Source organism: Leopardus geoffroyi, chromosome D1 (genome assembly GCF_018350155.1).
Source record: "Leopardus geoffroyi isolate Oge1 chromosome D1, O.geoffroyi_Oge1_pat1.0, whole genome shotgun sequence".
Lineage (NCBI taxonomy): Eukaryota > Metazoa > Chordata > Mammalia > Carnivora > Felidae > Leopardus > Leopardus geoffroyi.
In genome coordinates this window covers 9960369-9973785 of record NC_059329.1, presented here as the reverse complement: position 1 = coordinate 9973785, position 13417 = coordinate 9960369, and the positions used below count along the sequence as shown (strand labels likewise).

Below are 13417 nucleotides of genomic sequence, written 5' to 3'. Positions count from 1 at the left end.
CCACTTGGGCATAATCCCAAAGTTAGCACACACAAAAAAATTCCATTAATTAAACCAGCCCTTAATGGAGTGGCAGATAAGGGATCTCAAATGCAAACATTTAAAAAATAACAAAGCAAATGGGGAAAAATCAACAACTCTCCTTGGGAATGTTTAGGCAGGAAGCATTCCTCCAGCCCTCCTCAGCTCCTGGGGCATACATTATGCAAACTGTTTCACCGGGCACCAATCTCCTTCTTTCTTTAGGAACCCTTTGTACCCCATGGCTGGCTACTGGGAGCACGCCCTCCACCGCCTGCCGGCTGCCAGAGCCACTCACATAATGTGGCCTTTGTTTACGTATCCATAAATATTTGACAATTCAGAAGCGGTGCAGTTCCCAGCACAAACAGAAAGGAATATTCCTAGGCAATTTCAGGGTCACCAGCACACTACAAGGGCTCCCCAACACAGGGACAGACGCACAAAGAAAGAGGATCGGGGGTCATTCAGGATAGGAACTAAGTCAAGTGGGTCAGTGGGCCTCTGGGAGAGAACTGCCGAGCTGGCAAGAAGGTATAGAAAAGACTGAAGGGCTTTGTTGCTCGAGGAAAACCTCCGTTACCTGATCATTATGGCTCGGCACCCGCTTGCACATGCTTTAGGAGGGAGTTCAATCCCTTAGCTAGACTCAAAGGGAGACCTGTGGTATTACTGGCTTACACTCTTCCTGCTGGAGAATTCCTAGGGAAAAATTTCTGACTGTTCACAGTGTCATTCTTGGGTGAAGCCGGCAACTGCAGGTCTGTAGCTGCGGACAGGGGAGAAACCCACCTGCCGGCAGAAAGCCAGAAAGAGGGTTTGGTAGGGGTCCATGATGGCCCCCATGCCTGCAGAAATCCCAACAGCCGTGCATCCGTACAACCCCTTTAGGAGTCCTCATACCCGAGGTATATTCCGCTCTTTGAGTACTTTTCCCTCTGTCTGAACTCCCCATTCAACCCTGACCTCATGCAAAACGGAGTCACTGTATTTTCAGTGGACACTGGTGACTTAAATAATCAACTGTCACACCAAGGATAAACCATGTGGGAAAGAGCTACCTGTAATCCTGATATCATTTTCTTTGCTTCCTCCATTTCTTTTTCTAAATGTTCTTGTTGTTCCAGCAGCTGTTCTTCCCATGAGGTCTCCAGACAGGTCCCGGGGCTGCCTGGTCGCCAGTCTCGGGAAAACGGAGAGTCTGTCTCCTCTACAAAATGAGAGGGGGGCGTATAGTTCATGTTGGAGCAAACAGTTGCCGGCAGAAAGCGTTCACTCACGGTCTCTCTGCGCCCACAGGTCTGGGTCACTGGCCTTCTGAACCTGTCCTCACTGCACAGACTGGACTCTCCGCTAGGTGGGGTTGTGAGACATGAAGAACCCACTGTTCCCTCAGACTCCAGGCTGGGCCGGCTGGAGGCATCACTTACTCTGCTGGGGAAACTGGTCCCCTTCAGAACCTTTAAGAAGTAACAAGACGCCCTCCTTGGGAGTCTTGGTATGGGACACATAGACCCTACTCTTAATTCTCTACAACTGACATCCCAAAGCTGGATTCTGCCAGGTACAAAGACAGGAGCTTTGGAAAACCAAATTCCTGTTGGCTGTTGTGGAGCTTCAGGGGGGAGACTTCAATTTAATATTCCTTGGACCCTTCCCGCGTACCTGAGCCCCTTTCACAAACAACACTGTGTGAGTCACACAGGAAACAAACCAGTGAAAACACACTTGCGTAAACTGTTCAATCTTGCTCCCTGGTTTTGTTTTATTTTCCTATGTTTATGGTCTCTTTTCGCTGGTTTCTGTTTCATCCCATCTAATTGTGTGCACACCATTAAAAATGCATTATGGAATACCGAAGGGTATAAACTCTGAGTAAATGTCTTCATTTGTCGGTGTGAATGTAATTAGGTAATTCCTCTGGGTTGCTGTGAAGATTGAATGAGGTAACTTGTGTGCAGGACTCCGTGGTGCCTGACCCAGAGCAGTCACTCGGTACATGCTCTCCCTCCCCAAGGTCCCAGGAGTTTCCGAGTCAAAAACATGACTGACTCTTTGGTGCTAATGCCAGGGATAGTGGGAGGGATTTAACTCGTTTTCTTCTGAGGGCTTCAGTTTTATTACAACCCTTAGAGATGAATAAAACTCTTGAAATCACATGCTTTGCTGCCTCCTTCCTTCCCTCTATGTTTATGTAAGAAAAAGGAGAGCAACTGAGATGTAAGGAGAAGTCTAAACAAAGGGATCCCTTTGTGGTCCTTTCTGTCGTCCAAAAGCCGGATGTAGACCTGCTTTTTAGCTTCCCACAGATACCTCCGCCCATATTATATGCTCCTGGTTCAAACTTAAGTCAAAGGGTTACTGGAATTATTTCCATAACACAGGAATAATAAAAACTGTTTACTTGAATGAGGCTTCAGACTGCCCCACGGTCGTTTCCTAATTCATAGGCAGCCAGCAGAGGAAAGGCCTATCTCCCCTGCTGTAAGATTTTGGACAGCTGTGACATCAGAAGTGACATTCTGCAAGAGGATAACCACATTCACTGGCTCAAAGACATCAGAGCCCTTTAGAGCTAACCTAGCATGCATGGACTTTGGGGAGGGAGAAGGCCAGGAAGTTTATAGGTAGATAGGATCCCCCAAGCCTTCAAGGCAAGGGCTGTGGCTTGAGCCAACCCAGGCACGCTGACAGACAGTACCTGTTCTGTTCTCTATCCCTTCAGAGGGAATAATCACAAAATCTGCCTTCTCCTCCGACTGGGTTATAATGGACTCGCTCTTTGCGCTGTGGATAGGACTGGGTGAAGTCAGGCTGTGATTGAAGGAAAAGGAAGAGAAATGATTACTGTGAACAGCGGTTTGGAAGCCAACTTTCATAATTTATCCCAGAGACATGTTCTTACTCATCTTCCTCCTAGTGCCTAACACAGTCCCCAGCCCACAGTATGAATGGACATTTGTTGAATGAGTGCAGGATGAACTTACTGAAGGAATGAAATGAATGTTGAATGAATGAATGACCCAGTCCTAGGAAGTCTTTGCCACAGCCAGGCTGCCTCAAAGCCCAATTCATAAAGAAGAGATTTACTGGAAGGACGGATAACGTAGCATCTTAAAGAACCCCCAAGTTTTGTTTTGTTTTTTTGTTTTTTGTTACTTACCATCACCTCCGTCCCTGGGCCCAGGTTCAAAGACTGAAGTTAACGTGTGTCTTAGTAGTTTTGGGAGCTGGAAGGAAAAACCTACTTCCAATCCATTGGTGTCCCACAGACACAAGCATCACCAGCAGAGTAACATGGCAGATCAGCCCTAGGCTGATCCCGAAGGAGGGGCAATGCTGAGGGTGATTCAGGGGGAGAAAAGGCCAGAGTGTGGACAGTGCGGGGCTGGGCAAAGGGGCAGTGATACGTCAACAAGGATGGGACATGATAAGGAAAATGGGAAAAGACTTGCTCGGCAAAGGGAAGGATTTACTTGATTGTACCATCAAAGAGTTACTTAGATCCCTGCTACACCATTTGTGAACTGTCATCAGAATCCTCTCAGCAACTCCTAAATTATGATCCAACTATCAGCCTTGGGAGGGCCTGCTGGGATTGTCAGGGAAGATGAATTTTAAAGCCACACAGAATAACAGCAAATCTACAAGACAAGATAGGAATGGGAGGCTGATGTTTCCATCCGATAGGGGAAAGGAATCTGAAGAGCCTCTTCTCTTTGCACCGCACCTTGAGAACATCAACTCTGAAACAATCTCAGGGGCTGTGGGGTCTCCAGGCCCAGCCCCCTCTCAGGAATTCTTTCCAAATCCATCACCCAGACAACAGTGAAAGTGTCTAGGACTCGCTGACCCACTTAATGTGCCCCTGAAGTCTCCCAGGCTAATCCTCACAGCCATGATCAGGAGTTAACATTTTGTCTTCCTGGAAACCAGTAAAAGCAAGAGCTGAGCACAAGTGGATGTAGTCAGAGATTTCAAAACCTCGAAAGCAGCCTGAGGACTGGTGTCTCGTCCTCCTCGTTGATCCTGACTTTGAGGGCTTTGGTGGGAATGACCTCAGCCAGTAATACATGCTCATCCTTATTAGAACCGCAGAAAAAATGTAAAGTTTTTTCCTTCTTTAAATTAAAGAACGTCGCTGAACCCTACCTACAGATCCATAGTCCAAGCAGACAAGAGAAGTGGAGAGTGGCAAGAAGTGGTATTTAGTAAAGGTAATTGCTTTTATAGAACTCTCTTATCCATCTTTCACCATTTAGGTAATCTGACTTCCAGGCCAACATGAATTAGCTGCTGGAAAAGCATTAGTGTACTTTGCTTTTATATAATACTTTTGAGAGTACTATGTCATTTAACAGGAGAACAGATTTTTGACCATTCAGGCCGCGGCATTCGCCTCCCTGCAGAAATGGGGATCGACGTTCAGAAAGACGCCTGCATCAGCTGCCCTCCTTTGAGAAACGATAAAAACACTTCCTTAGCTGACAAGGTGTTATGGTTGACGCGATCCGCTGTCTGCATTTGGCTGGACCACAGTGGGTATGTGTGAGACGCGGCGGGGGGTGGGGGGGGGAGCGGGGGAGGGGGGGGGGAGAGTGGGAAGAGGGGTGTGAAGCAAGGATGCTGGAAAACTGCTGGCCTCAAAGCAGAGACGCATGCTCAGCTCCACCTTCTCCCTCTTAAGTGAGCGGTCCCCCTTATAAGGGCAGGAGGAGGAGGATGTCTGCATACCCAGCCCCACTGGGGGAGTGGCAGTGCGGCCAAAAGAAAAACAACATTTCTCTTTCTTGAATTTGAGGCTGCCAGTGTGTGAGGCCACAGAGAGGGGAGACCAGGAAACTAGGTGGTCAGGTCAAAAAAATAAAGGACCGGGGAAGCAAAATCCTGGGGCACATGTGGGAGCAGCAAGATTGCTGCTAGAGATGGGCCACATCGAGATGAGGCTTCCGATCTTCTGCTTCAGGTCACAGGAAGAGAATTGTAATGCTAGGCTCTTCCCGATTAGCTCAAAACCCCTATTTTGTAAGCAAGCAATCCCCTACCTGCCATCATAATCCCCGCAAATCAGGGAACTGATTACAAATCAGGTGTGACTGACAACATTTCTTAATTCCCACAGGCCTAACATCTCTCCAATCTTAACATCAGACAAACAACCCCCCAGCGAGGTCCAAATTAGAGTAAAATCAATTTTTTGAGAACGGATAATGGGAAAGAGTCCTGTTTACTCCTCAAGTGCCCTCCCACGGCCAAGACAGGATAAGGTAAAGGGCCACTCCTCTGGCCCCTATGCCGGCTCCAGTTTCCTACACCCACTCACTGTATTTTGTAGGGACAATCCCAGACCAGCGGCCCGTCCTTCCCAGTACAGCGCCCCCACCCATCCCGGTCGGTCTCAGGCCGACAGCATCCTCCAGTCCTGGCCCTGCGCCCGCCCGCTCCCCCCCCCCCCCCCCACCTCCAAAGCCAAAGTGGCCTCTGCTCACCATTTGACTTGCGTCCCTCCCATGGTCCCCCTCCTGGCTCCGGCTTCAGCGAGCCTGCTTCCCCGGGTGAAGCGCGAGGCTGGGAGTCCCGTCGCTCCCGAATTCGGGCATGTCTCCCCGCGCTGGGGCCCGAGGAACCACTCCACCGGCAGGCCGGCTACCAGAGCTGCCGGCCGCGACCGCGGGAGAGAGTCGGCAGCGCAGGGAGGCGGGCGTCCCGGCCCCGGGGACGGGGATGCTGCCGGGTCTCAGGCGCGCTGTCCCGGCCGCTCAAACGCTGCAGCAGCCCGGCCTGGGCGGAAGCCACCTCCCCTCGCAGGCTGCGGGTCCCTGCCAGCGGCATCGCGGCGGCCGCGCGACTCCGGGCGTGCCCCCGGGCGCGGGCATCTCACCCCATAGCCCGCGCGGGGCAGCGCCGCCCGCGGCTCCGGCTGCGCGGTCGGGTCCCGGCGGCAAGCTCGCGGGCGCCCGGGGCTCCGCGCCGCCTCCCGCCCCTCCCCGCTCCGCCCCCGCTTCCAGGCTGGCGGCGCGACGGGCGGCGCGGGGCTCGGACCGGGCAGGGGCGGGGCGGGCTGGGGGTGGGGGGGCGCGAGCGCGAGCCCGGCGCGGGGCAAGGGCGGGGCCGCGGGCGCCCCGGGGCTGGAAACGCCTTTTCCTCGCGACCCCTCCCTTCGCGGTCACGGAGGTCTGGGGCCGGTGTCACCGGCTCCTCGCGGGAGGGGGCGCCCAGCGGGGTGTAGAGTCGGGGTCGGGCCCGGAAACCCGCCGAACGCCGATGTCCCACCTTCCCAAAGGCGTTTCGCGTGTTCTTTTTTCCCAGCCCGAGGTCGTTTTGCGTGGACACAGTAAGAGGCCGGCCGGCCCGCCGGAGGTCTACGGAGCAACAGGCGGTCAGGGCTCCGCCAGGGAATCTGGAGAAGCAGGGGGCCACCTTCCCCATCTTCCGAGCCACTCCCCGTTCAAAGTTACATCGCGGGGTCTCGGGCCTTCAGGGGTCACTAAACCATGAGATTGCCTCACCCTGAGGAAGGGGGTGGGCGGGCAGAATGTTCCAAAGCCTGCTGGGCCCGGGAGCTCATGGAGGAAAACGCAAGGTGCTGACCCAGCCTCCCAAAGAGGTGAGTGAGCGGTCAGCTTACAAAAAAATTTAAAAACCAGGAAGGAATGAAAGGGAAATGCGAACTATTATCTGACCCCCTCCCAGAAAACTGTCACTGTCTACCCACTACAGCCCGATTTCCAGTGGGTCCCTAGTTCCGGCTGTGTCACAGCCCCGGCCCCAGTCCGAGTTCTGCCAGAAAGGAAGGAAGCAGGTGTTCTCTGGAAGAAATGCAGACTTCTCTCTCTCCCTCTCTCCCCCCTGGCGCTCTCTTGCTCTCTCTCTCTCTCTCTCCCTCTCTCTCTCTCTCTCTCTCTCACTGGCAGGCACAACAAAGTGAAAGGCCTGTAGCCATGCAGGAAGCTATAGATCTCATTATACAATGAAACGTCCTTTGATTCTGTACCAAGTGATAGTCTAAGGAGCAAGCAAGGAAGAAATGGCTCAGATTCTCCCTGCTAGCACACCCCTTGCTTAATGGGTACAGGGTTTCCTTTTGGGGTGATGAAAATGTCTTTGAACTGGATAGAGGTGATGGCTGCACAAGATGATGAAGGTACTAAATGCCACTGAACTGTACACTTTCAAATGATTAATGGCTAATTTTATGTTATGTAAATTTTATAAATAAAAAGGCAATCTATTAAAGGTGAAAATTAAAGTTGAGCAAGATTATCAGTTTAGCGAAGTGCTGGGAAGAATTCCATGTGACTGCAATAAATTAAGAAATGGTCTATCAATCTAAGACAGAATTTTATGTGGAAAAGAAATAGGAAGAAGACAAATGCACATAAGATACATGTAACACAAGGAACACTTAGGTGTAATGAGAACAGGCTAAGCTGGGTTGGGGTAGGAAAGAAAAGGTCATAAGAGCATAAATTAAGTATGATTCAGCTCTGAAATGAAGTTAGTAAATAAGCTAACATGTTCTGGGGATGTATTTATGGAGCATGATTTACATGAGCTAGGAAAGTAGTCTTTTTCTGCCACTGCACTTGGCATCGATCAGGCTTTTATTAGAGCACTGTGTCCTGTTTTGGTCTCTGCACTTGGCTCTAAGAGATACAGATGGCCTTTCTGCTAGAGTCACAAACATCTTAGCCCACTCAAATTCACACTAATCTGCTGCAATTCCTAGCCCTATAAATGAAAGTTTGGAACATTCTCATGCTCTCAGACAACTCTGCTCAGTTTTTTCTCTTGTTGTAAGTGTTAGACAGCCTTCTCAGGCCATGCTTAGAGTTCAGCTCAGGTGCAAAGGCCATTCTGTGGAACTGGCTGTCATAAACGGGGGCAGCTGATACGCAAGTATCAGAGCCAGGGGCTGGGCCCTCACAGGCCCCCATGTGGACATACCTAAGCAGTGACACTGAGGCTCTGCACAAAAAGCTTCCTTGTGTGGGAAATTTACCAACACCCCACCCTCCCTGCCTGCCTGCCAGCACAAAACCGCAAAGCAGTGCCGAAGACTACCCCCTTTGAAGTCAAACAAACTGAGGGAAAGAGAAAAGGTTTAGGAGCCTTAAAGCCTGTTGTGCTGCTACCTGAGGCTGAGAATCCCCAAGAATTCCACCTTTAACCAGGACGGCAGTGGTGGGAAGTTGGCGCCACACTTACCTGTTACAGCTGGACTCAGACGGGGACCTCTGCTGCCCTTCATACTGCTGCACCAGGGCTCGCACGCTCCAGTACGGGTTCTCAATCTCCTCGTCCACGCTGTTGTTCCTAAAGCCGGAGGATGCCAGCAAAGGAGAGGGCATCAGTCTTTCAGTTCGGGTCGACTCAACGAGAACCGGTAGCTGGCCACTCTGAGAGTGCCAGGGGAAGAAGGAGGAGTAAGGCCAAGCCCCGGCCTTAAAGACCCTCGACACCCAGCAGGGAAGACAGACAGATGGATTTCCCTAGGGTCTGCAACACCTCAGGGTCTTGCTCTCTCCCAGCAGACATATAACCCCCAAAATGTTTCCTGCCATGACTTCCTTCAGGACAGGCTGGCTTTAGCATACATTCTAGGGAGACTCCCCCAGATGACTTGAACACTGCTCCCACATATCTCCCGGTGTAGAAAACATGCCGTGCCAAAGGCATATATTTAAAATTCTGGGCATCAGAGCAAAAAATTACTAATGTGATTCCTTTACTTTCTGCTAACTGCAACATAAACATCTCTTTTAAAAGGGCTTTTCTGGGGCGCCTGGGTGGCGCAGTCGGTTAAGCGTCCGACTTCAGCCAGGTCACGATCTCGCGGTCCGTGAGTTCGAGCCCCGCGTCGGGCTCTGGGCTGATGGCTCAGAGCCTGGAGCCTGTTTCCGATTCTGTGTCTCCCTCTCTCTCTGCCCCTCCCCCGTTCATGCTCTGTCTCTCTCTGTCCCAAAAATAAACGTTGAAAAAAAAAAAAAAAAAAAAAAAGGGCTTTTCTCAGGGTGCCTGGGTCACTCAGGAGTTCCAACCTCCAACTTCAGCTGAGGGTATGATCTCGCAGTTCGTGAGTTCAAGCCCCACACTGGACTCTGCTGACAGCCCGGAACCTGGAGCTGCTTCAGATTCTGTGTCCCCCTCTCTCTCTGCCTCTACCCAGCTCGTGCTCTGTCTCTCTCTCTCTCTCTCTCACTCGATCTCAAAAATAAATAAAAACATATAAAGATTTTTAAAAAATATTAAAGGGCTTTTCTCAGGGTGCCTGGGTGGCTCAGTCGATTGAGCATCCGATTCTTGATTTTGGCTCAGATCGTGATCCCAGGGTCATAGGATCAAGTCCCATGTTGGGCTCTGTGCTGAGTGTGGAGTTTGCTTAAAATTCTCTCTCTCTCGGGGCGTCTGTGTGGCCCATTTGGTTAAGCGTCCAACTCTTGATTTTGGCTCAGGTCATGATCTTGCGGTTTGTGAGTTTGAGCCCCGTTTCGGGCTCTGTGCTGACAGCGTGGAGGAACCTGCTTGGGATTCTCGCTCTCTCCCTCTTGCTCTCTCTCAAAAATAAACATTTAAAAACATCTCTCTCTGGGGCGCCTGGGTGGCGCAGTCGGTTAAGCGTCCGACTTCAGCCAGGTCACGATCTCGCGGTCCGTGAGTTCGAGCCCCGCGTCAGGCTCTGGGCTGATGGCTCAGAGCCTGGAGCCTGTTTCCGATTCTGTGTCTCCCTCTCTCTCTGCACCTCCCCTGTTCATGCTCTGTCTCTCTCTGTCCCAAAAAAATAAAAAAAAATAAAAAATAAAAAAATAAAAACATCTCTCTCTCTCTCTCTCTCTCTCTCTCTCTCTCTGCCCTTCTCCCCTGCGTGCACATGCATGCACTCTCTCTCTCTAAAATAAAACATAAATTAATTAAAGGGCTCTTCTCTCGTGGAGTGTCCTCTCTGACCTACACTCCTTGCTGTCTTCTGCAGCGTGGGGCTGTTTGGGTGATCCTTCTGTCTACTGCACAGTATCATTTAAAGGAGGAAATTCAGAGAGGAACAAGTTCCCACCCCCAGATTTCTACCCTTACCTCTGCCTGTATCGAAAGACATCCCGTCCCGACCGTGACATGTCATGACACACGTCGGCCAGAGCGGCAGCTGCCCCCTGGGCCACAGCAGTGGCACAGTGTGGTTGGTGACTCTGCAGAGGGGTTCTGGAGTCCCGTCCTTGGCTCACTGTCCTGTTGGAGCCAGGTTTGAAATGAGCTGCCAAGGCAAGGACCAGCCTCATGATAGACTTCAGGTTTCCTTCCACAATATCTGAGGGACAGAACACACCCAGAGGTCCTAAGACAGAGGCAGAGGGTTCACTCATTGAACACATATTTGCTAGTGATACAGGTAAGCGAGGCAGTCAGGGTCTTTGTTCTCACAAAGCCATGTTCAACAGGAAGACAGAACATTTAAAAGCATTTACAGGGGCGCCTGGATAGCTCAGCCGGTTGAGCATCCGACTTCAGCTCAGGTCATGATCCCACAGTTCGTGGGTTTGAGCCCCGAATTAGGCTCTCTGCTGTCAGCACAGAGCCCACTTCAGATCCTCTGTCTCCCTCTCTCTTTGCTCTTCCCCTGCTTTCACTCTTGTGTGCTCTCTCTCTCAAATAAATAAACATTAAAAATAAAACAAGCATTTACAACAAAGTATGGTAATGTGTTACGGTAGAAGTACAGGATTCTCTGGGAGCTCAAAGTAGAGGCATCTTGTCTAGTCTAGAGGGCTCAGGGAGAGACTATAGGGGAAATAAGTTTTAAAGTGAGACTTGATTGGTTTATCAGATGAAGGAGGAGAAGAGTATTCCAAGAGGATGGAGCAGGCGTGAAGGTCTAGAGGTGACAGAGAGCATGACCTACGAGAGCTGTGCCATCTGATATGGGAGCCACTAGCCACATGTGGCTACTGAGCGTTTAAAAGATATAGTCTGGGGGCACCTGGGTGGCTCGGTTAAGCGTCCGACTTGGGCTCAGGTCATGATCTCATAGGTGGTGGGTTTGAGCCCTGCATCGGGCTCTGTGCTGACACCTCAGAGTCTGGAGCTTGCTTTGGATTCTATGTATCCCTCTCTCTCTGCCCCTCACCCGCTCACACACACACACTCTCTCTCTCTCTCAAAAATAAACATTAAAAAAAATTTTAAAGATATAGTCTGAATTGAATGTGCTATAAGGGTGGTACTTAGCACAAAAAAAGTCAGATTGAAACACATCTCATTAGCTTAGTACAAAAAAAGAAGAATGCAAAATATCTCATTAATAGCTTTTATACTGAATGCATGTTGCACTGATAATGCTTTGGATATTTGGGGTTAAAATATATTATTAAAATTATCTTCTATTTCCTTTTTTAAAAAAATATGGCTCTCAGAAACTTCCGTATGTGACTTGCATTATATTTCTATGCATGCCACTGTGGCAGACGAAGTGGAAAAAGTACAGCACAGCTAGGGCCCAAAGTGCAAGGGGAGAGGGTGAGGGGGTGAGGCCACAAGGGGAGAAATTAGAGGTCAGAAAGGGCAGGGCAAGCCCCAGGAAGGACTTTGGATTCTCCCATAAGGACCTGCACACACAGAGCAGTGGTAGGGGCATATGTCTTCGCAGAAAGATCATCCTGGCTACAGTGTGGAGAGCGGATGGATGGGAGGCAGTGAGACTCATTAGGAAACTGCTGCCCTTCTCCAGGTAAAAGACAATGATGTCCTCAACGGCGGTGTTCCCTCAAAATAGCTAACTTTAATGGGCCAGATCCCTAAGCCCACCCCTCATGGGGACCAGAGCACGGACATTACGACACCCTAAATTTTGCCCTAGAAAAAAAGAATGCACACAAAAAAACCAATGTGATAGGTCTGGTGAAAGTTCACGTAAGGGAATGGGTAAAACTCTCATGTTTTTAGTTTCACAGCATTGTAAATATGCGAGGCTTGGAAAAAGAGTGATTGATACCTTCTACGGGGTGCTCTCAATGGTAAGAATCGGCCGACCTGAATGACCCCAACACCTAGAACGCCAATAATCCAACACAGAAGGAAGGCTCCCTCTGGCCCCCTTTCTCATCAGAGCCCTGGGCCATCAGACCCAGAAACTGAAGCTGAAACAGAACCAGATCTACAATCAGTTCTAGAGAAACAGCGGGAGGGCCAGGGAGCCTGTGCTCTCTTAAGACACCCTAAACAATTGCTTCCTTGCAGCCTGGGCTCAAAGTGAATTGAGCAGTGTCCTCTTCTGGTCATGTGGCTACAAGAGAAGGTATGTGCAGAGGTCCCAGAGCCGCTTTCCTCTTGCCCAAAATATTCTGTTATCCAAAAAAAAAAAAAAAAAAAAAAAAGCCATAAATATTTTTCTTCTGGAAAACTGGATGGAAAAAAATAAAGCTAATATGATTTGAAATAATTCTTGGGTATGAAACCCAAGTAACTTGGAAAACATCATCTATCTTCAATTTGATAACTTAAATGAGATATTCTAGAGTTTATTTTTTTAAATGTTTTTATTACTTATTTTTGAGAGAGAGGGAGAGAGAGAGAGAGAGAGAGAGAGAGAGAGAGAGAGAGAAAGAGACAAAGCACAAGCAGGGGAGGGGCAGAGACAGAGGCAGACACAGAATCTGAAGCAGGCTCCAGGCTCGAGTTGTCAGTACAGAGCCCAACATGGGGCTCGAACCCACAAACCATGAGATCACGACCCGAGCTGAAGTCGGACACTCAACCAACTGAGCCACCCAGGTGCCCCTTAAATGAGACATTCTAAAGTTAATACTCCGGTCTTGTCATTTCTACTCGATTAATTTTTGTACACATACTCAAGCAAACCTTTATTCAATTAAAATGAATAGAGAATGTCTATCTCCACCCAGGTTTTCAAAAGCACTCAGATTTTGAGAATCGCCCCATCCCAAGAGGGTAACTCTCTTTATGGAAAAATGATATGAGGCCACAGACCTAATCCTATTCCAGTCTACTCAGAACCCTCGGCTACACGACGGATGGTCCTTCTGAGGCTCATAATCACTGGGTAAAGCTGACCCAGACGTGATGAGGCACTGACCTTTAGCCGAAGTCTGGTGCATACGAATCTTTTTGGAGGCCACGAACTGTAGCACTTTCTCCACATTGTTCTTCATCTCCTGTTGGTTACTGGGACTCAACTGTACCCCATTCAGCTTTTCTCCTGCTGTTCAAAGAGAGAAAATATGTGAAGTTATAGGGAGGAACCATACCAAAGTTTCATAATAGCCAGACACTGAGAAAAGGAATATTCGATGTAAATGCTCAGATTATATTTAAATGTGCAAGTGTGTTAGGCCTTGGTGCTTGTAATTTGGATGGAGGAATAGGAGAGCAAAGTCCTTTCGGT

At 49.6% G+C, this 13417-nt stretch overlaps 1 protein-coding gene across 16 annotated transcripts in view; it reads right to left on the bottom strand.

Annotated features, from left to right (window-relative positions):
- DIXDC1 (DIX domain containing 1) overlaps window positions 1-13417 on the bottom strand; it is a 74647-nt gene that overhangs the window by 24344 nt on the left and 36886 nt on the right. For 13 of the 16 annotated variants that reach the window (XR_006713724.1, XR_006713723.1, XR_006713725.1 and 10 more), the window contains 5 exons: window positions 13109-13234; window positions 10096-10327; window positions 8230-8337; window positions 2723-2835; window positions 1083-1231 (listed from right to left, as the gene is read on the bottom strand). Coding sequence is in view for 13 of the 16 variants with exons in the window: in XM_045482779.1 (XP_045338735.1) it covers window positions 1083-1231; window positions 2723-2835; window positions 8230-8337; window positions 10096-10327; window positions 13109-13234 (728 nt within the window). In the remaining 3 variants the exon portion in view is untranslated. Of the gene's footprint in view, window positions 1-1082; window positions 1232-2722; window positions 2836-5510; window positions 5997-8229; window positions 8338-10095; window positions 10328-13108; window positions 13235-13417 lie in introns of those variants that run through there. The other 3 variants (XM_045482787.1, XM_045482781.1, XM_045482792.1) reach the window with 2 other exon arrangements.